General features: G+C 44.2%; 1 protein-coding gene across 3 annotated transcripts in view; it reads right to left on the bottom strand.

Moving 5' to 3' along the window:
* LOC139323931 (protein FAM169B-like) overlaps nucleotides 1-18,354 on the bottom strand; it is a 159,793-nt gene extending 141,439 nt beyond the window's left edge. For all 3 annotated transcript variants that reach the window (XM_070953510.1, XM_070953511.1, XM_070953509.1), the window contains exons 1-2: nucleotides 18,297-18,354; nucleotides 1,975-2,108 (exon numbers count right to left, since the gene is read on the bottom strand). In XM_070953510.1, coding sequence (XP_070809611.1) covers nucleotides 1,975-2,108; nucleotides 18,297-18,333 — 171 coding nt within the window. In that variant the 5' untranslated portion in view covers nucleotides 18,334-18,354. The remainder of the gene's footprint in view (nucleotides 1-1,974; nucleotides 2,109-18,296) is intronic.
* Nucleotides 18,355-21,996: the final 3,642 nt, after the last annotated feature.

Here is a 21,996-nt window from a genome sequence, read left to right as displayed (position 1 = left end):
AGACCAGTGGTGAAATCCAAATTTTTTTTACTACCAGTTCTGTGGGCGTGGCTTGGGCGTGGTGTGGCTTGGTGGGTGTGGCTTGGTGGGCATGGCAGGGGAAGGATACTGCAAAATCTCCATTCCCACCCCACTCTGGGGCCAGCCAGAGGTAACATTTGCCGGTTCTCCAAACTACTCAAAATTTCTGCTACTGGTTCTCCAGAACTGGTCAGAACCTGCTGGATTTCACCCCTGGTTGAGACTCTAGAAAGAGTGCAGAGAAGAGCAACCAAGATGATGAGGGGACTGGAGGCTAAAACATACAATGAACGGTTGCAGGAACTGGGCATGGCTAGTCTAGTGAAGAAGAAGGACCAGGGGAGACATGATAGCAGTCTTCCAATATTTGAGGGGCTGCCACAGAGAGGAGGGGGACAAGCTATTTTCCAAAGCACCTGAAGGCCAGATAAGAAGCAATGGATGGAAACTAGGAGAGATTCAACCTGGAAATAAGGAGGAATTTTCTGACAGTGAGGACAATCAACCAATGGAACAGAAGTTGCCTTCAGAAGTTGTGGGAGCTTCCTCACTGGAGACTTTCAAGAAGAGACTGGACTGCCATCTGTCAGAAATGGTGTAGGGTCTCCTGTTTGAGTGGGGGATTGGACTAGATGACCTCCAAGGTCCCTGCCACCTCTGTTAATCTGTATCTGCTCAAAGCCCCCATTTCTACTTGCTGCTCTTCTGTTGCTCCTGTTCAGCGGCATCTGGGCCCTTTGAAGCCTTTGCTTGCTTGGCACATCAGGGAAACAGGCAAAGCAGAAATGCACCCTCCCCTCCAAAAGAAAGAGACCAAAAGGATGAAAAATCGAGAGGGACATAGACACAACCCCCCTCTCTCTCTCTCTCTCTCTCTCTCTCTCTCCAGCTGGGAACAGCTTGCAGGGCAGGAACCAACTGCCAGCATTTTTTAATCTCTTCTCCATCGAGCCTGTGGGTTCACATTTTCCATGACAACATGATATGTCCTAAAATACTCAATTTGCTGGAATTAAAAAAAAAATAAAAACAAAAAAAAACCTCTGGTATACGGAAAGGAAATCAACTGCATCCAAGCAGTCAAAGAACATGCAGTAAGAACTTTCTATTTACAATGCAAATTCTTCTCCCAGATCAGCGTCCGTCCAAACCAAAGAAGGACTTCGATCTTATCGATGATGGGCTTGTGTGCATTCTGGGTAACATTCTGGCTCAAGTTTTTCACGAACGGATTCGTATTTCCACCTGACAAATCCACGTGCTTTGGAAAACACCCCATAGAACAATAACAGAGTTGGGAGGGACCTTGGAGGTCATCTAATCCATCTCCCTGCTGGAGCAGGGGATCCTATATGAGGGGTGTCAAACTTGATTTCATCGAGGGCCGCAGCAGGGTTGCGTTTGACCTCGGGGGTCCTGGGTGGGTGCGACCAGGGTGGGCGTGGCCAGCTCGACATCACTCGTGACGGGGGAAGGTGCCTGTGGGGGCCCAACAGCTTTACCAGAGAAAACAGGCTCCCAAGCTCCGTTTTTGGCTGCGACGGCCTCCTGCAACCCTCTGCCGGCGAAAATGGAGCTTGGGAGGGCCGCGGGTGCCCCCTTCACGCGCCCCGCCTCTGGACATGCATGGCAGAGACCTGAAGACCAGCTGGCCGGCAGGAGGCATACGCGCATGCACAGCAGAGCTGAACTGGGAGACAGCTCACCTGCCGTCAGAGAGGGTGCTGTGTGCCACCTCTGACCCGCGTACCATAGGTTTGCCGTCACGGTTCTATGATCTGTTCCCCTCAGCGTGGCTCGAGATAAGATGTAGAGTGGGAGGAGCCCAAAAGTCAACCGTTGACCTCGGGACAGTCTCAGCTCATTCTATCTCGCACAGTTCCTGTGGTGCAGGAACACCGCAAGAGGGAACAGTACGGAAGCTTTGATCTATCAAGAATGAAGTATACTTACGTTCTTTTGGCCTGGAACAAAGAGATCTTCAGCAGCGGCTAAGGCTTCCTCCATAAGTTTCGCCTGGTTGTTGCAAAGCCCCGTTTCCAGATTGCCCAGGTTTTCATCTTTAATGTCCACCAGAAAAAGACTACCTGGGAGAAGGAAGAATATCAAGGGTCAACCTTTGAGACAGGTTGCTTAAATTCTGGCCCCCAAAAGGACCTACAACGTAAGCAAAAAAAATGCCAAGATGACCAAAACCCCACATTTTTTTTCCACCATGATTTGTAACCTAGCACGCTGTTCAAACCTAGTGCATCTTATGGCTGAATGCATTGTGTGAATCTGAAAAAGGAGGCAATTCAGTAATTGAGTTATATGTGCTACATGCCTACAAAACAGTTCGAAAGTACAGATCATAGAATCATAAGTCTGGTAGGGACCTTGGAGGTCTTCTAGTCCAACCTCCTCCTCAAGGCAGAAGACCCTATTGTTCTGTCCCCAACCACACGCACACACACCAACAGACGTTCAAGAGTTAGACCAAACCAGCCGGCAAAATCCTTTTCCTTATGATAACAGAACTTGGCAACAACCTAGTGGCTGCCTGCCAAGAGTTTATTATTTGCAAAGAGGAGAGATAACTTCTCCCCACTTCTGGTACATCAAAAGAAACAGCTCAATAATTACAATCAAGTCCAGAGATAATCGAGCAAAGTCTATAGCAAAAGTCCGGCAATGCAGAATGGCGTGGAAGCTTTCAGCTTTGTTCGTCACAAGGTTTGACTGGCCACCACGCTCCCTTTTATACCCTGTGGGGTGTGGTCCAGTGACTCAGCCTAATCTCGGGCACGCCTTTTCTTCTGTTGCGTGCGCTTATCTCTGCGACGCTGGCATGGATCCAGCCAAGACTCATTACCCTCATCACTGTCCATCTGTGGCTGCGTGGACGTGCTTGGCCCCAGCCCTATCTATTGCTCTTCGGCGGACACCGAAGGCATTGCCAGAGAGGAGGTTTCTGAAGAGGGAGGCCTTGCCAACTCTGGAGCCTGGAGCCCCCCCCCCCCCCCCCCCGAGGCCCTCCGGAGACTGGAAATGGCCCATTTCCCAACTTCCGGTGGACCCGGCAGGCTCATTTTTCACCCTCCCCAGGCTCCAGAGGCTTTCTTGGAACCTGGGGAGGGCAAAAATCCCCCCCTCCCGAGGCCGAAAACGCCCTCCCAGAGCCTTCGTGTGAGCCCTGTACTTACCTGGCATCCAAAACGGGCTGCGTGGAAACTCCTGGAAGGGGAGGGGCAGCCAAAAATCAGCTGACTGGAGCTCAGCTAAGGCAATGGCTCGCGTGCTTGCAGATATGGCTCCGGGTGCCACCTGTGGCACGCGTGCCATAGGTTCGCCATCACGGCCCTATACCATTCTGAACAAATGGCTGTCCAGTCTCCTCTTGAAAGCCTCCAGTGATGGAGCACCCACAACTTCTGAAGGCAAGCTGTTGTGGGTGTTTCATCACTGGAGGTATTTAAGGAGACTGGATAGTCACTTGTCTGAAATGGCATAGATTCTGCTGCTTAAGCTGGGGGCTGGACTAGAAGACCTCCAAGGCCCCTTCAGTTCTGTTCTATTCTAAAGCACAACCTGCTAAAACTTAAAATCTGAGATGCGGTATTTTTACCCCTCTCTATACTCAACAGTTTGGTGTAGACACTACACCAAACTGTCTCTCAGATCTCTTCTTAAGCTTCCACATAAACAAAGCATGGAAAGTGCGTAGTGCTTGAAGTGACTAAATAAATCTAAAAGCCACTGCCTTCCAATGCAGCCCACACATTGCAAAATTTCTCATGGATTTTCAAAGTCACCAACCTTCCAGTCAAGGGCAAAAATCCTGCTAGCCTTCACCCCTCGAAATGCAAGATTGTCAATGATGCCCTAATGGGGGAAGGGATGTCCATTAAAAAGCAGAAAGTCCATTAAATTCAAATGGGATTTTGCATGCTCTGTTATTATAATAGGCATTCCTCCAATGGGATTTTATGCATGCTTATTTTGCATATACTGTAGCTCATGCATGTGTAAAAGCGGGAATGAGATTTTACACATGCACACTTTATCTATTCTATCCGAGCATAGAACGGCAAATGGGATTTTGCAGACGTGTGAAAGGATATTGTGTATGTTCAGATTTGCATTCAAAATCCACACAATGAGCTCCATTAAATTGGGAGGTTTATTTGTACCTCCTTTATTTAACCTCTCAGTTTTCTCCACCACTCTAACATTTCTACATAGGTACTAATCAGATCTGAACGTAGAACATAGAATAACGGAGTTGGAAGGGACCTTGGAGGTCATCTAGTCCAGCCCCCTGTTCAAGCAGGAGACCCTATATCACTGATGGCTAACCTTTTTGCTGTCGCATGCCAAAAGTGGGAGGAGCGCGGGGAGTCGCGTGCGCACATGTCCATCCATAATTCAATACACCCTGCACATGCACACACGCCCCCCCCCCACATGCTCCCTCCAATTTTGGCACACGGTGGGCCCGGTAGGCCCATTTTTCACCCTCCCCAGGCTCCAGAGGCTTTCTTGGAAACGGGCCGTTTCCAGACTCCGGAGGGCCTTTGGGGGGGGATGGGGAAGGCAGTTTTCACCCTCCCCAGGCTCCAGAGGCTTTCTTGGAGCCTGGGGAGGGTGAAAACTGCCTTCCCCATCCTCCCCAAAGGCCCTCCGGAGTCCGGAAATGGCCCATTTCCCGACTTCCAGAAGGCCCAAAAATCAGCTGGCTGGTATGCCCATGTGCACTGGAGCTGAGCTAGGGCAACGCTCGTGTGCCCACAGATATGGCTCTGTGTGCCATCATGGCTCTATACATTTCACACAAGTAGCTGTCCAGTCTCCTCTTAAAAGCCTCCAGTGATAGAGCAACCGCAATTTCTGAAGGCAAGCCGTTCCATTGATTAACTGTTCTCACTGTTAGGAATATTTTCCGTAGTTCTAGGTTGCTTCTCTCCTTGATTGGTTTCCATCCATTGCTTCGTCTCTTGCCTTTTGGTGCTTTGGAAAACAGCTTGAGCCCCTCCTCTTTGTAGGAGCCCCTCAAATATTGGAAGACTGCTATCACGTTTCCCCTAACCCTTCTTTTCATCCCCAATTCCTGCAAACATCCTTCGTGCGACCAAATAAGGTAAAGGGTTCCCACTCTACAAAGGAGATATCATTATTACTAAACACGCTGACATATTTCTGAGTGGAAGAATGCCCTCTAGGATTAACAGCAATCTTATTTTTAACATCCTTATGTGCCGATGGAAGTTGACAAATCACATGGTTTTTTGCTTCCATCCCCAGCGAGAGACAAGGCGTTCCACAGAGTACACGGTCTTCTTTCCCAGTAACGCTTGAATCATAGACGGAGTATTTCTCATTCTCATAAAAACACTTCCAAGAACTCAAAATTCGCCTTAAAATTCCAGAGACGTCCAACAGACGGGCCTTCTTTACAGCCATTCCTTTGAGCTAAGGCAGTGAGTTATCTACCTCAGAAGACAGAAAGCAACACAGGGCCAAATCTTAACTGAAATCATTTTATTTTTTTACTTCTTGCCAGCCAAATATCATCAATATGCATAGCTGCACCCCAAAATCCAAGAATTGCATTCATCAAACATTTCAGCCGTGCTGGTTGTTAGGGGGGAGAAAAAAAATCTTGTTATCTGTAGAATGATGCTAAATTTATTTACTTGTAAATCTAGGCCTAAGAATCGTTTAGCCCTTCAATTTTATCGCCCTTTTCTTAAATGTATCATACTAAGGACATTTACCTATCTATCACGCTACTTTTCAAAATATTTGGAAGTAGACATAAAACCTAGAATACCCGTGCTATTTTCATATTTCCGTTCTCTTTATAAACTGATGGATAAGTAGTCCTCAACATACAACAATTCGTTTAGTGAGGGTTCAAAGTTGCAACGGCACTGAAAAAAGTGACTTATGATAGTTTTTCACACTTATGACCAATGAACCAAGAGCTGTGGTTAGAGTGCAGTACTGCAGGCTAATTCTGCCGACTGCTGGCTGCTTGCAATTTGGCAGTTCGAATCTCACCAGGCTCAAGGTTGACTCAGCCTTCCGTCTTTCCAAGGTGGGTAAAATGAGGACCCAAATTGTTGGGGGCAATTATGCTGACTCTGTAAACCGCTTAGAGAGGGCTGGAAAGTACTGTGAAGCAGTATATAAGTTTTAAGTGCTTATTCTATTCCTATTCTATTCTATTGCCATGGTGGCGCAATGGTTAGAATGCAGTATTGCAGGCTAATTCTGCTGACTGCCCGCAGTTTGATCCTGACCGGCTCAAGGTTGACTCAGCCTTCCATCCTTCCGAGGTCAGTAAAATGAAGACCCAGATTGTTGGGGACAAGAGGCTGACTTTGTAAACCGCTTAGAGAGGGCTATAAAGCACTATGAAGCGGTATATAAGTCTGAGTGCTATTGCTATTGCAGCATCCCCATGGACACGTGATCAAAATTCAGACAGTTGAAAATTGGCATCTCTTTATGACGGTTGTCATATCCCGGGGTCATGTGATTTCCCCCCCTTTTGTGACCTTCTGACAAGCAAAGTTGACGGGGAAGCCAGATTCACTTAACAACCGTGTTACTAATTTAATAACTGCAGGTGACAAGAATGGTCGTAAAATGGGGCAAATCTCACTTAACAACTGTCTCGGTTAGCAGCAGAAATGTTGGGATCAATTTTGGTTGTAAGGCGAGGACTACCTGTGCAGTATTTTGTTGAGGCAGAACAATACCATACGATGAACGGTTGCAGGAACTGGGCACGGCTAGTCTAGTGAAGAGAACGACTAGGGGAGACATGATAGCAGTGCTCCAATATTTGAAGGGCTGCCACAGAGAGGAGGGGATCAAGCTATTTTCCTGAAGGCCAGACAAAGAATAATGGATGGAAACTGATCAAGGAGAGATTCAATCTAGAAATAAGGAGGAATTTTCTGACAGTGAGAACAATCAACCCATAGAACAGAAGTTGCCTTTGGAAGTTGTGGGAGCTTCATCACTGGAGGCTTTCAAGAAGAGACTGGACTGCCATCTGTCAGAAATGGTGTAGGGTCTCCTGCTTGGGCGAGGGGTTGGACTAGAAGACCTCTAAGGTCCCTTCCAACTCTGCTAATCTGTCTAAACCACGGGGTCCCCAAACTTGGTTGCTTTAAGACTTGTGGACTTCAGCTCCCAGAATTCTCCAGCTAGTATGCCAAGTTTGAAAACCTCTGGTCTAAACACTTAATATGCCAGCCAGCCAGCCAGGAGGTGACCAAAAGATGAAGGGAATTCCAGCCATTACAAAATAAAAGTCCCTTTGTTTAAAAACTGCCAGCCTTACTTTTTCTCGTTTCTCGTTTCCACAAAGGCTTCCCCTTCTCTGCCCGCATACATACATAACACAGGAGCTGGAGAGCATAGTCCTGAATTTACATGCTTGAATTGCATTTAAAAAAAAAAAGAAAAAAAAAAGAGGATATTCTGGTTGGAAAGTTGCAATAAACCCACCCCGGAGTGGTTTGAAAAACAATCTGCAAGGGTTATTAAAAAGGGGGTGGGAGAGGAACTACTAGAGTTTATAAAACATGCAATGAGAGGAGTGGTCCTTCTCCCCCCCCCCCCTTTCCCCAGAGTATAGGTACCAGAAAACCATCCGGAGAGTAAATTTAGAAGGAGCCTGCCTTGCGTTTGCCAGATTCCAGAAATCCCCAGCATTTCTCCACAGAGCTGAAAAGAGACTCTGCCATCTGAAATAACCCGAGCCTGGTAAACAAGGACAGGACATCACATGGGCTGGTGCTCCAGCCACAATGTCAACAGTGAGCTTCGCCAGCAGATAGCAGGAGTCTTGGCCTCGGGTCTTTTTACACACACCCCTTCGTTCAGGCTGGAAGGATGGATTCTGTTTAATGCAAAGGAAACGACGTGCCTTCTTTACGGCAAGGGAGAAATCCCAAGGCCGGGGGATGGGGGGGGGGGAAGGGTGGGTTTTGTCTCCAAAAATGCTCCTAAATATGAAGCGGATGGGAAGCTTCCAGGGTGGATAAAAATCAATGATTTTTTTAAAAAAATCAGATTTTTTTGATTTAAATCGGATTTTTTTGATTTTTATCGAATTTATTTTAATAAAAAACTTTTGGGGTAAAAATCGATCGTAAGATAGTTTTCTCTTTAAGATACATAAATAATTTAGTTTATTCAGCATGAAATGGAGCTGAGTTATCTAGCATGAGGCTGTATATTCTGCAACACTGGGACTATCGGTGAGTCAACAGTGGGTCAAAGGAGTAGCAGAGATGACAGTTGCTCTTTCAAAATTATGATTTAAATCAAGTTGATTTAAATCAAATCCACCCTGGAAGCCTCGATTAAAGGCTTCCTCGGTTTTTTTAATTTTAAAAGGCTGACCCTTGCAAAGGGTTCGCTGGTTTTCAATGGAGCAGAAGAAGAGTCTGATGCTTGAGGAAGAGCAGGGGGTGAAATCCAGCAGGTTCTGGAGAACCGGTAGCGGAAATTTTGAGCAGTTCGGAAAACCGGCAAATGCCAGCTCTGGATGGCTTCAGAGTGGGGTGGGAATGGAGATTTTGCAGTATCCTTCCCCCAAGAGTGGGGAGGGAATGGGGATTTTGCAATGTCCTTCCCCTTGGAGTGGGGAGGGAGTGGGGATTTTGCAGTATCCTTCCTCCTGGAGTGAGGTGGGAATGGAGATTTTGCAATATTCTTCCCCTGGAGTGGGGAGGGAATGGGGATTTTGCAGTATCCTTCCCTCTGGAGTGGGGTGGGAATGGGGATTTTGCAGTATTCTTCCCCTGGAGTGGGGAGGGAATGGGGATTTTGCAGTATCCTTCCCCTGGAGTGGAGGGAATGGGGATTTTGCAGTATCCTTCCCCTGGAGTGGGGTGGGAATTTTGCAGTATCCTTCCCCTGCCATGCCCACCAAGCCACACCACGCACGCCACACCATGCCCATAGAACCGGTAGTAAAAAAAACTGAATTCCACCACTGGTTTAAAGGGACAGGAAAAGGAAGCCATTTTTGGCCCCTGGCTGCAGAAATGATCTGAAATGAATCATTTTCCACCCCTCCCACTCTCAAAATCCAGTCTCGGGTTGCATCAACAGAAGGATCATTTCAAAATGACGTCAAGTGATAATACAACTTTATACTGCCCGGGTAAGACCACACTTGGAATACTGCGTCCACTTCTGGTCACCACGATAGCAAAAAAAAAAAAAAAAAACGATGTTGAGACCTTAGAAAGTGGACAGAGAAGAGCAACAAAGATGATTAGGGGATTGGAGGCTAAAAACGTACAATGAAGGATTGAGGGAACTAGGTATATCTATCTTAATGAAGAGAAGGGATTACCGGTGGCATGAAAGCAGTCTTCCAATGTTTGAGGGGCCGTCACAGAGAAGATGAGATTGACATACTATGAGCTGGGGTGGCGCAGTGGTTAGAATGCAGTATTGCAGGCTGACTCTGCCAACTGCCAGGAGTTCGATCCTGACCGGCTCAAGGTTGACTCAGCCTTCCCTCCTTCCAAGGTCAGTAAAACGAAGACCCAGATTGTTGGGGACAAGAGGCTGTCTCTGTAAACCGCTTAGAGAAGGCTGTAAAGCACCGTGAAGAGGTATATAAGTCTTAAGTGCTATTGCTATTGTTATATTCTCCACAGCACCTGGGAGCAGGACAAGAAGCATTGGCTGGGAGCTTGTTAAGGAGAGATCCAACTAGAAATAAGACAATTCCTGACAGGGAGAATAATTAACCAGTGGAACAGCTTGCCTGCCTCCCAGAGAAGTGACTGCTCTATCGATGGAGGTTTTCAAGAAAAGACCGGATAGCTATTGGCAGGGTTGGACTAGAAGATCTCTGAGGTCCCTTCCAACCCTATTTATTCTATGTTCTATGTACTACGTTATGTAAAACTTCGTTACCTTTTCATGACCAGCTGCCCCATTCTGCACAGACAGGACCATTACAAATATAAATCACACTTGCCAAACAGCCAAATTTTGATCCCATGACCGGGGGGGGGGGGGGGGGGGGGCTACAAGGATTGGTAGTGTGAAAAAAAGGGAATAAGTCACTTTTTCAGAGCCATTGTAACTTTGAAGGGCCACTAAAAAGTTGTAAATAGAGGATTACCTGTAAGGCGCTTCCGGTCAATCTCTAGAATGTTCTAGAAATACACACACAAAGAGAGACAGACACCGACATGTCGCCTTGTTAATATTGACATTTCCAACCATTTCAATGGAAAAAAGCAAGGAAAAAGATCAATAATCACCTTCCCCAACTCAACACCCAATGGCTGTGGAAGATGGGAGATGTCATCCTCAGGGCCCTGGTGTTGGGGATACAGCCGTCAAATGGAGACAGGCCAAATGATCAAATACAATATCCTTGACACACAAACCAACCAACTACGTTTTAGCTAACCACATTGTTCAAAGCTAGCCAGTGTGGTTGTATCATCCCAGAAATGATTTAATTCGAGTCATGGCGACATAAAAGGCAACCACACCAAGCAACTGCTATAGCTTGTCCTTCATTGTCCCGAAATGAAATGTTGACTGGGTCAAAAACCACAGGCTTGGATTTCATCGTCACAGAGAGAGCACAGGCTGAATGAAGGGAAAGACTGAAATATTCTACAGCCCACAGAATGTATTTCCCCCCCCCCCAATGCCACAAAAACAAGCAAATCAAAGCCAAGTGGCTTTGAAGTAACGTCCCACAGGGAAAAACAAAAGTGGCTGTAAATTATCACTTAGGCCTTTCTATGGTCTCCCCCCTGTAAGGTAGATTTCTTTTAAGAACTGACCGTAGGTTATTATAAAATTCAATTTTTAGTTTTATTTTTAGAATAGAATTCTTTATTGGCCAAGTGGACACACAAGGAATTTATCTTTGGTGCATACGCTCTCAGTGTACATAAAAGACAAGATACATTCGTCAAGAATCATAAGGTACAACACTCAATGATAGTCATAGGGTACAAATAAGCAATCGAATCATACTAGGAAACAATCAATATAAATCATAAGGATACCAGCAACAAGGTTACAGTCCTAAGTGGAAGGAGATGGGTGGTGGGAATGATGAGAAGATTAATAGTAGTGCAGACTTAGTGAATAGTTTGACAGTGTTGAAGTAATTATTTGTTTAGCAGAGTGATGGCATTCGGGAAAAAACTGTCCTTGTGTCTAGTTGTTCTGGTGTGCAGTGCTCTATAGCGTCATTTTGAGGATAGGAGTTGAAACAGTTTATGTCCAGGATGTGAGGGGTTTGTAGATATTTTCACAGCCCTCTTTTTGACTTGTGCAGTATAGAGGTCAGAAGTGAAATGCTCCTGTTTCGGACCGGATCGCCCGATCCAGTAGCGATGGAGGCAGGTGGTTCGGAGAACCGGTAGCAAAAATCCCTGCCCCCTCCCCCTATGCCCAGCTGAGCTGCACAATCATCAGAGGCTTTTTTTTTTTTACTTTTAAAAGCATATTTTCTACAACCTCTTCGGACGAAAAAATGCTTTTAAAAGTAAAAAAAAAAAAGCCTCTGATGATCGTTTGGCTCAGCTGGGATCATCAAAGGCTTTTAAAAGAAAAAAACCCTTTTTTTCTTTTAAATGCCTCTGACGATCCAAGCTGAGTTGCCTGATTGGCAGAGGCTTTTTTTTTTTTACTTTTAAAAGCATTTTTTCGGCCGAAGAGGTAGAAAATATTTATTTATTTATTTATTATTCAAATTTCTATACCGCCCTTCTCCTTTCGGACTCAGGGCGGTGAACAGCCAAGATAAAAACATCTATACAAACATCACAGTTAAAAAATAAAGTTAAAATAATTTATAAATTTGGCCCATAATTTAAAACTTGTCAATTAAAATCAATATTAAAATATTAAAACTAACCCTAAAATCAAGACAGACCGGCTAACTGAAAAAAATAAGTTTTTAGGGCCCGACGAAAAATCCGAAGGTCGGAGATCACTCGTATCTCTGGGGGTAGATTGTTCCATAGGGTAGGTGCCACCACAGAGAAGGCTCTCCTCCTGGGGGTCGTCAGCCGGCATTGTCTGGCCGACGGCACCCTGAGGAGGCCCTCTCTGTGGGAGCGAACTGGCCGGTGGGAGGCTATTAGTGGCAGAAGGCGGTCCCGTAAGTACCCTGGCCCTAAGCCATGGAGCGCTTTAAAGGTGATCACCAACACCTTGAAGCGCACCCGGAAGTCCACCGGAAAATATGCTTTTAAAAGTAAAAATAAGGGTTTTTTTTCTTTTAAATGCCTCTGACGATCCAAGCTGAGTTGCCTGATCATCAGAGGCATTTAAAAGAAAAAAAGTCTCTGCCAATCAGGCAACTCAGCTGGGATCGTCAGAGCCTTTTGAAAGCATTTTTTTACCACCTCTTCGCGGAAAAGTAAAAAAAAAAATGGCCACACCCACCCAGTCACATTACCCCCCCTCCAAGCCACGCCCACAGAACCGGTAGTAACAAATTTTAGATTTCACCACTGATACATGTCCTCAATGGAAGGCAGGCTGGTAGCCATTGTTTTTTCTGTAGTTCTAATTACAGTGCATGTGTTAAATCTCACAAGATGGAGACAGTTCAACAGCCAGAAGCCACTTCTGAGTGCAGCGGTATCTGAGAAAGACTGTACAAAAAGGCCAGCCAAAATAACGGTCAGAGAAGAGACAGCAGAGCCTAAAGCTGCATAATGGGAGGAGGAGGTCAGAAGAGACCCTCCCTCAGTGGGATTACAAAATACCGCTATGGTTGGATCTTGGTCATATTATGTGGAATACAAATATAATGTCACTCGGGGGGTTTTTATATAAAGAGGTTCTTTTTACAGATGTGGGCAGATGGCAGTTGAAGTCATTAGAGACACTGTTGGACGAAGGGATTAACTTAATTTGGTTACAATATAATCAACTTCAAATGAGATGGAAAGAGGACCAAAAAACTGGTATTATGTTGCATGAGGAAGAACTGGTCAGACATATAAAAGAGAAAGGTCCAATGCATATTAAAAGGCTTTATAATGTTTTGTTAGAAAGGGATTCAGAAACTGAATTGGTTAAAGATTGTATGATTAAGTGGGCACAAAATTTTGAAGAACCAGTGATGTTGGAAACATGGGAAAAAATTTGGGTTCAGAACGTTAAATTTACACAGTCGCAGAATTTAAGGGAAAATTTCTATAAAATGTTTTATAGATGGCATTTAGACCCCAAAAAATTGTCGTGTATGTACCCTAATGTTCAGCCAAACTGTTGGAGATGTGATTGTTTAGATGCTACATATTATCATGTTTGGTGGACTTGTAAGAAAGTTAAGGCTTTTTGGATAAGAATCTGGTGGGTTATGCAGAATGTTTTGAAGAAAAAAGTTCAATTTTCTCCACAATTGTTTTTATTGGGTATAGTTAAGGGTTTTACATTGGGTGAAACAAAGTTGATATTGTATATGATAACAGCTGCGAGGTTATTGATAGGTAAATACTGGAAAAATGAAGCTTTGCCTACGATCGAGGAATGGACTTTGAAGATGGCCAGTTTTGCAGAGATGGCGAAGATTTCGGCATATTTAAAAGACTGTTCACAAGAGACTTATGAATGGGAATGGAAAAAGTGGATAGATTATGTTCAGAACAAATATCAAACCAGGAAGTATCAAATAGTTTTTATTTGAAAATGTTATATTAAGATAGAAATATTTTAATGTAATGAAGATGAAAAATTATAAGGGGGAGGGAGGGATTCAAGTTTTATACAAAGGGGGGTTTTTCTCTTGATCTGAGTATATTGTATGGAAGTCCGGGGGGAGGGGAGGGTTAGGGAGGGTTAGGGAGGCTGAGGTTGGGAGATTTGGGTGGGTTGAGGGGGGGGGGAAATGGGGTGAAAATGTAATTGTAAAACTTTTGCAATAAAAAAAAAAAAAGAAGAGCCCCCCCCCCTCGTTTCTCAGCCTGTAAAGGAGGGGGGGGAGGAAGACTGTCAATGTCATTTTATAAGAAAGTCAACGGGGAAGTCAGATTCACTTAACAACCGTATCACTAACTTAACAACGGCAGTGATTCTCACTCAGCAACAGAAATTTTGGGGTCAATTTTGGCCGTTGAGTCGAGGACTACCTGTATTTTTAGAAATCAAAGGCTACAAGTTGGGATTCATTTTTTAAAATAAAACCAGTTGAGGAAAAGAAATGCTGTTATCACCCCGGATTAAAAAAAAATTTATAAAGTAATAAAAACAGATTATAAATCTGATCAGACTGAAAATGTGTGGGGGGGTGGAAATCAAAAGTACAATTTTAATACACTATTAATGGTCAGATATATCGTGGAAAAAATGTCATGGAAATTTGAAAAAAAAATCAACTGGTATTTTTACTTTTCACCATGAGGCTAAGAGTATAAAATACATACAGTGAATCAGTACAAGGAGCACAGGCTGAATTCATGATTTTACTACCCATCATTTAGTTCTTTTTACAGCTTGCTAAAGCCAGAAACCAATCACTGTGGTATGAAAACATAACTTACGGCTCACTATACATTGTGTACCAGCCAGTTGTGATTGCGGCAGTGAACCAATAAACCACGGTTTAATAAAGTAAGTATAAAATAAAGAACGTAAGTCATTCAACCGGAAATAGGAAGCATGTTTTAAGTTCCAGATCAGAAGTCCAGGGTTCAAATCACATTAAAAGATTTCTTGATATTCTTTTGGCAAAGAATTAGAACACAAAAGAATCAGAGGAGAAAAAAAAACACTGCCATCCATCCAATCCTATATATTGCATATCAATTTTTTTCCCCCAACCTTTAAAGACTGGTGGACTTCAATTCCCAGGATGCTGACTGGGGAATTCTGGGAGTTGAAATCCATGCCTCTTAAAGTTGCCAAGGTCAAAAAAAAAACACTATTGTAGACAGAATTAGAATTTAAAATACAAGTAGTCCTTGACTTACAACTGTTCATTTAGTGACCGTTTGAAGTTACAACAGCACTGAAGGAAGTGATTTATGACCATTTCTCACACTTGCGACTGTTGTAGCTTCCCCATGGTCGCAGATCAAAATTCAAGATGCTTGGCAACTGACTTGTATTTATGATAGTTGCAGTGTCCCAAGCTCATCGGATCACCTTTTGCGACCTTCTGACAAGCAAAGTCAATGTGGAAGCCAGATTCATTTTACAACAATGTTACTAACAACCACCATAACTCGCTTAACAACTGTGGCAAGAAAGGTCATAAAATGGGGCAAAGCTGACTTATATATCTCGTTTAGCAACAGAAATTTTGGGCTGAGTTTTAGACATAAGTCGAGGAATAGCAGTATGTAACTTCTATGCCCCTCAGTTAATTATAGGTTGCTTTAATACCCTGTTTTTCTAACAAGAATAAATAAATTCACTGTTAATGAAGGAAGGAAAAGGCTTTGATTTGCGCAAGACGGACAGATCTTCAAAATACGATTAAGTAGGAAATGGCAAAAGAGGGGAAAGGAATTATTACCAGCCTGTTCTAAAGAAAATAAAAACAAACCAGATAAAAGTTTGCTTTCAGAGTAAAAATTGTTTCAAGTTTGCATAAACAATGCCCTATCTTTAGACTTCAGATGGACCAAAGGCAGGGAAAACAACAATCAGCCGCAAAACACAGTCCCTCAGAAAACTTTACATTGCTAAATAACATCCCTTACAACATAATAAACATTAATTAAAAGGACACAGGCCTTTAATTGTTACCAAATGTGTATTTATTCAGAAAATGTGACAAGGCCATCTCTACCAAAAAACCACCAGGATCCAAGGAATTCAACTTGTTTAGGGTTTTATTTCGACAACCTCCCTACCACCGTCGTCACCAAAAAAATAGGGACTTATTTTCAAATTCATAGCAAATTCTATGAAAATTCTTCATGGAAAAAAAAAAAAGAAAAGAAGTCATAGCTACTTGCCATCTCTTGCTGGCAAGAGTCTCTTCCGAAAATTGGCCCCTCAACTAGTTTCGTAAATTACAAAAGCAACATTTTCAAAGGGGCCCATCAATAAACAGAGATTTGCGGCAAGATTTGCTTGTGTCCATAAACCAGGTTTGTTTGAAGCTTTGCTGAATAAGCCTTCATTGGAGGACTTCACTAAGTCATTAATCCAAGATGGCAAACCACATTTGGCAGGGTTATAAATCAGGCTAGGATTTGATTTAGCCAATTTAAAGCATCAAACCACAGTGGCCTGGGTTCAAATCCGTCCTGCTACCTCACAAATTAGAAAATCAGGAACTGGAGTCACTAGCCAACCTATTATACCCAAGTGCAGAGGTTAGTCCAACCTTGGCAACTTTAAAAACTTAACAAAATCAGCATAGCTGGCTGTGGAATTCTGGGAGTTGAAGTCCACAAGTCTTAAAAGTTGCCAAGGTTGGACACACCTAGCCTAGTGTATAAACATTGATTTTATAAACTTCTTAAAAGCCTTTGTATATCCTTCCCCTTAAAGAAAGCTCAACAGCAATGTATAACAATATATAGAGTAGAGTAGAGTAGAGTAGAGTAGAGTAGAGTAGAGTAGAGTAGAGTAGAGTAGAGTAGAGTAGAGTAGAGTAGAGTAGAATAGAATAGAATTTTTATTGGCTAAGTGTGATTGGACACAGAAGGAATTTGTCTTGGTGCATAGGCTCTCAGTGTACATAAAATAAAAGATACATGAATTATACTTGAAGCCAGAAAAAGGGAGGTGCATGTACAACCCTCTAAGTCCAAACCATCATTCTGTGACTTAGTGTGATGGCCTCTTCATGCCTCATAATGCAACCTAGTTTCGGTGACTTTGATTTAACCAGGGGTTGGTCATCATAGCTTTAGCCAAACAAGGTAGGCAGAGGTGTTCAGAATAATAGAGTAACAAAGTTGGAAGGGACCTTGGAGGTCTTCTAGTCCAATCCCCTGCTCAAGAAGGAGACCCTATAACATCCCAAATAGCTGTCCAGTCTCTTCTTAAAAGCCTCCAGTGATGGAGTACCCACCAACTTCTGAAGGGAGGTTGTTCCATTGGTTCATTGTTTTCAATGTTAAGAAGTTTCTTCTTAAATGATATACGATCTCTTGCTTCAGCAGGGGGCTGGACTAGAAGACCTCTAAGGTCCCTTCCAGCTCTATTCTGATTGATTGATTAATTCTAGGTTGCTTCTCTCCTTGGTTAGTTTCTCTCCATTGCTTCTTGTCTTGCCTTCAGGTGCTTTGAAGAATAGCTTGACTCCCTCTTCTTTGGGGCAACCCCTGAGATATCGTAACACTGCTATCATGTCATCCCTAGTCCTTCTTTTCATCATACTAGACATACCCAGTTCCAGCAACTGTTCTTTAATTAATTTAATTTAATTAATTCAATTTATATGCCGCCCCTCTCCGAAGACTCAGGGCGGCTTCATAGCCTCCCCTAGTCCCCTAATCATCTTTCCTGCTCTTCTCTGCACTCTTTCTACAGTCTCCACATCTTGTTTTTTTTATAATATGGTGAGCAAAAACTGGATGCAGCGTTTATCCAGGAGCCTGGATAGCTCAACAGACTAAAAGCCTGTTATTAACATTCACCTGCCTGCAATTACCGTAAGTACAAATCTCCCCAGGCTCAAGGTTGACTCAGCCTTCCATCCTTTCCAAGGTAGGTAAATTGAGGACCCGATTTGTGGGGGCAATAAGCTGACTTTGTAAAAATATACAAAAGTATGAAGGCTATTGCTTAACGCATTGTAAGCTGCCCTGAGTCTCCGGAGAAGGGCGGCATATAAATCTAATAATAATAAAAAAAAAGTGTGGTCTTCCTTCCCAAGGCATGATAAAGCGGTACTAACACACTTCCAGCTTTTGCGCTCAAGAACCGGCTGTGTCTCCGCGCGCGCAGAAGGAGCCCCGAGATTTCCCCCCAGCCTTTGGCCCTTTCCTCCCAAAGGCCGAGGCTGAGACCCCCGGTTGCCCCTGAGCTTCTCCTTCTCCTCCTCGGCAGGGTTGCAGAGCGCCCCATCCTTCTGCGCCCCGACATCTCCAGCTGACTCCAGGAGCGCGCGTTTGGGCAAGGCGCAAAGCGATGGCTATTTTTGCAGGGCTGCTTCCTTTCGACTATCCCAGCCCGGGGCCGCCTTGCAATGATTTCCACCCGCTTCCCTGAACCCCGCAGGGATTGCATTGCAAGAAGGGAGGGCTGCACTCTGCCCATGGCCAGAGAAGCCTCCTCTTCGCCTTGCGCCCGTTCCGGTTCCTTACCGGCACCGCCTCTCCCCGTGCGCAACGGAGAGGCCATCGCCCTTCCTGCCTGCCTGCCTGCCCGCCCTCCGGGCTTGCTCGGGAACCGCCCTCGGCCCGTCCCGGGGGCTGAGCCGCCCCACTTTCCTGCACCCGGCCCGGGAATTGCCGGTGTGCGAAGGAGGGCCGTGCACCCCGCGGGACCAATCCCCGTTTGCGCACCGTCTCTGGCTGAGCTCCAGCGCTGGTGGACGCGGAAGCGGAGCAAGCAGCTGCAGTCACTCAGCCCCGGGATTGCAAGTTGCAACCGGCTCTCCGCCCGCTTGCTGAAGCTGTAAACAATGGTTTGGAAACCACAGTTGCGTAACTTTCTTTACAGCCGTGGACAGCCGTTGGCAATCCAAGCGGGGCTGAATTCAGAGAATTAGAATTAGGAATAAGGAATAAGGAATGGAATGGAATGGAATGAGAGAGAATGGAATGGAATAGAAAAAGAGAATGGAATGGAATGGAATGGAATGGAATGGAATGGAATGGAATAGAATAGAATAGAATAGAATAGAATAGAATAGAATAGAATAGAATAGAATAGAATAGAATAGAATAGAATAGAATAGAACAGAATAGAATAAGAGAGAATGGAATAGAATAGAATAGAATAGAACAGAATAGAATAAGAGAATGGAATGGAATGGAATGGAATGGAATAGAATAGAATAGAATAGAATAGAATAGAATGAGAGAATGGAATAGAAGAGAACAGAACAGAACAGAACAGAACAGAACAGAATAGAATAGAATAGAATAGAATGAGAGAGAATGGAATAGAGTGGGTAGGAAGTAGGAAGGGTAGCAGCCGGGGCTCAGGACCACCGGAGAGCCACTCTGACTGGAGCAGAAAATTTTAAGAGAGTCAGTTTAATGTCAGGGTTCCAAGTAATACACCCGTAGCAAACAAAACTCCAAGGCAGATAGATTGCTCAAATAATAGTTTTATTTATATATATCATATTGGCACAATTCTGGTGAAAACCGACTCTGAAGGTTCCCGTGGTGTTCATCTAATTAAAAGTAAAAGTTTTTCCCTTTCCCAAAACAATCCGTTACATGGTCAAATTAAATAAACTAAACTAAACATGGTCCAATCAAGGTGCCGGCTGGTTGCCTGGTAACATCACTCCTCCTCTCTCTCCAACCGGGTGTGAGAATGTCCTTGGTTCCCAAGAGAAAGTATTATGTTTTGGCTACAAAATTCCAGCTATTTCTATTCCCCGCTCCCTATCCCTCCAGCTCCAGTGTGGCAACACTGAAGTTCCAAAATGGCTTCAGTCAGCTCAGCTTCAGGGGTGACATCATAGTTGTAAGTGCAAAAATGAGTGGTACCTACATCACTTTTATATCAATGCTGCTGTAACTTCAGACGGTCACAAAGCAAATGGTTGTAAGTCAAGGACTACCTATATAGACTTCTTTGCTGCTTTGTGACTCATGAAAGTGATGTCCCGTTCTTTGGACTTGATGAATATGATGATTTGCTGGTGGCAAATCTAACTTTATTGAAGTCAATGACCGCATCGGAGAACAGAATATCGAATCACATAAAATGCGGAACACATTTTTTACATAGTTATAAAACCCTAAAATTAAGGCAGTATTTTCCTATGGCAAGCAATGGCAGCATACGATGAACGGTTGCAGGAACTGGGCCTGGCTAGTCTAGTGAAGAGAAGGACCAGGGGAGACAGGATAGCAGTCTTCCAATATCTCAGGGGCTGCCACAGAGAGGATGAAGGGGGTCAACCTATTTTCCAAAGCACCTGAGGGCCACACAAAGAATAATGGATGGAAACTAATCAAGGAGAGATTCAACCAGGAGTGAAATGTAAAATTTGTTACTACTGGTTCTGTGGGCATGGCTTGGGGGGGTTAATGTGACTGGGTGGGCGTGGCCAACTTTTTTTTTTTAACTTTTCAAAGCATTTTTTTCTAATGCTTTGAAAAGCCTCTGCCAATCAGGCAACTCAGCTCAGATCATCAGAGACTTTTCAAAGCATTTTTTTTACCACCTCTTTGGCCAAGAGGTTGCAGAAAAAAATGCTTTGAAAAGCTTCTGATGATCCCAGCTGAGCCGTGTGATCCTCAGAGGCTTTTTTTTTTCTTTTAAAAGCATTTTTTCGTCGGAAGAGGTTGTAGAAAAAATGCTTTTAAAAGTAAAAAGAAAAGCCTCTGATTATAATGTGGCTCAGCTGGACATGGGGGGGCCCAGGAATTTTTGCTACCGGTTCTCCGAACCACCCGCTGCCATTGCTACCAGATCGGGCGATCCGGTCTGAACCGGGAGCATTTTACCCCTGGATTCAACCTAGAAATAAGGAGGAATTTCCTGACAGGAAAGAATGAAAAGTTTTAGGAAATATTAATAAGGCAGAATATTATATTTCCCTAAAGGGAGAAACATGCTCTTGGAAAGCAGCCCCCACCTTCCTGAATAGCCAACAGCAGATGTCAGCACTTAAGAGATAAAGAGACAGATAGCTCTATTCATAAGCAAATACCCTCACCCAAAATCCAACAAAGGTAGGATTAGCCCTCAGCCACAATAGGAATTGCCCAACACTCCTTCATTGCATCACCCTCAGAAACTTCAACCAAACTTAGCTCAGACAAACACCCAGGATTTGTACTTTGCCCGTAGAGCCAGCTATGACCCCTGCATAACGGCAAGGGAGTCTGACAACAACCAATAGAATATATGTTCTTGCACAGGAACAGGAAGCTCAAGTTCAAAGCCCAAGAGAAGGTATAAAAACCCCTCACTCTCAGCTCCATGTGGTCAGCTACCCAGAATCACACGTGCTCGGTGGTTCTGTTCATCATTAAACCATCTTTCCAATCAGCCTCCATGTTTCCAGTGTTTTTCTCCTGGCTTGGAATTGAATCAGATGGATTGATTGATTGTCTGAATTTTGATCACATGACCATGAGGATGCTGCAACAGTTATCAGTGTGAGAAACAATCACTCTTTTTCAGTGCCCTTGTAACTTCAAATGGTCACTAAATAGATGATTGTAACTCAAGGGCTACCTGTATTATCGATAAGACCGAAGGCTGTTAAAATCTTAATCAGTATTGTTCATCATAGAAGCTAAAGACCCAGAAGGTGAGGGGGGGGAGCCATCTGCATTTGATAAAAGCTAAAACAACCTAAAACAAGGGACGCGGTGGCTCATTGGCTAAGACGCTGAGCTTGTCGATCGAAAGGTCGGCAGTTCAGCGGTTCGAATCCCTAGTGCTGCCTAACGGGGTGAGCTCCCGTTACTTGTCCCAGTTTCTGCCAACCTAGCAGTTCGAAAGCAGGTAAAAAATGCAAGTAGAAAAATAGGGACCACCTTTGGTGGGAAGGGAACAGCGTTCTGTGCGCCTTTGGTGTTGAGTCATGCCAGCCACATGACCACGGAGACGTCTTTGGGCAGCGCTGGCTCTTCGGATTTGAAACGGAGATGAGCACCGCCCCCTAGAGTCGGGAACGACTAGCACATATGTGTGAGAGCAACCTTTACCTTTATAACAACCTAGATCTGTGTTTATTCTTATGCAGGACCTTATTTTTGCCTCTTACTTCCTACTCCTTTCGTTTCTCACTGAGATCAAGTAACTGATCATTACCGTAATGATGTAGTAGTTGAAGGGGAAAAAAACAGCTCTTTACTTATACACTTG

The sequence above is a fragment of the Pituophis catenifer genome, unplaced genomic scaffold, assembly GCF_029215685.1.
Source record: "Pituophis catenifer annectens isolate HBS135680 unplaced genomic scaffold, rPitCat1.0.hap2 SCAF_14, whole genome shotgun sequence".
Lineage (NCBI taxonomy): Eukaryota > Metazoa > Chordata > Lepidosauria > Squamata > Colubridae > Pituophis > Pituophis catenifer.
Note: the sequence above shows the minus strand (reverse complement) of the source record. Positions and strands in the feature narration are given on the sequence as shown.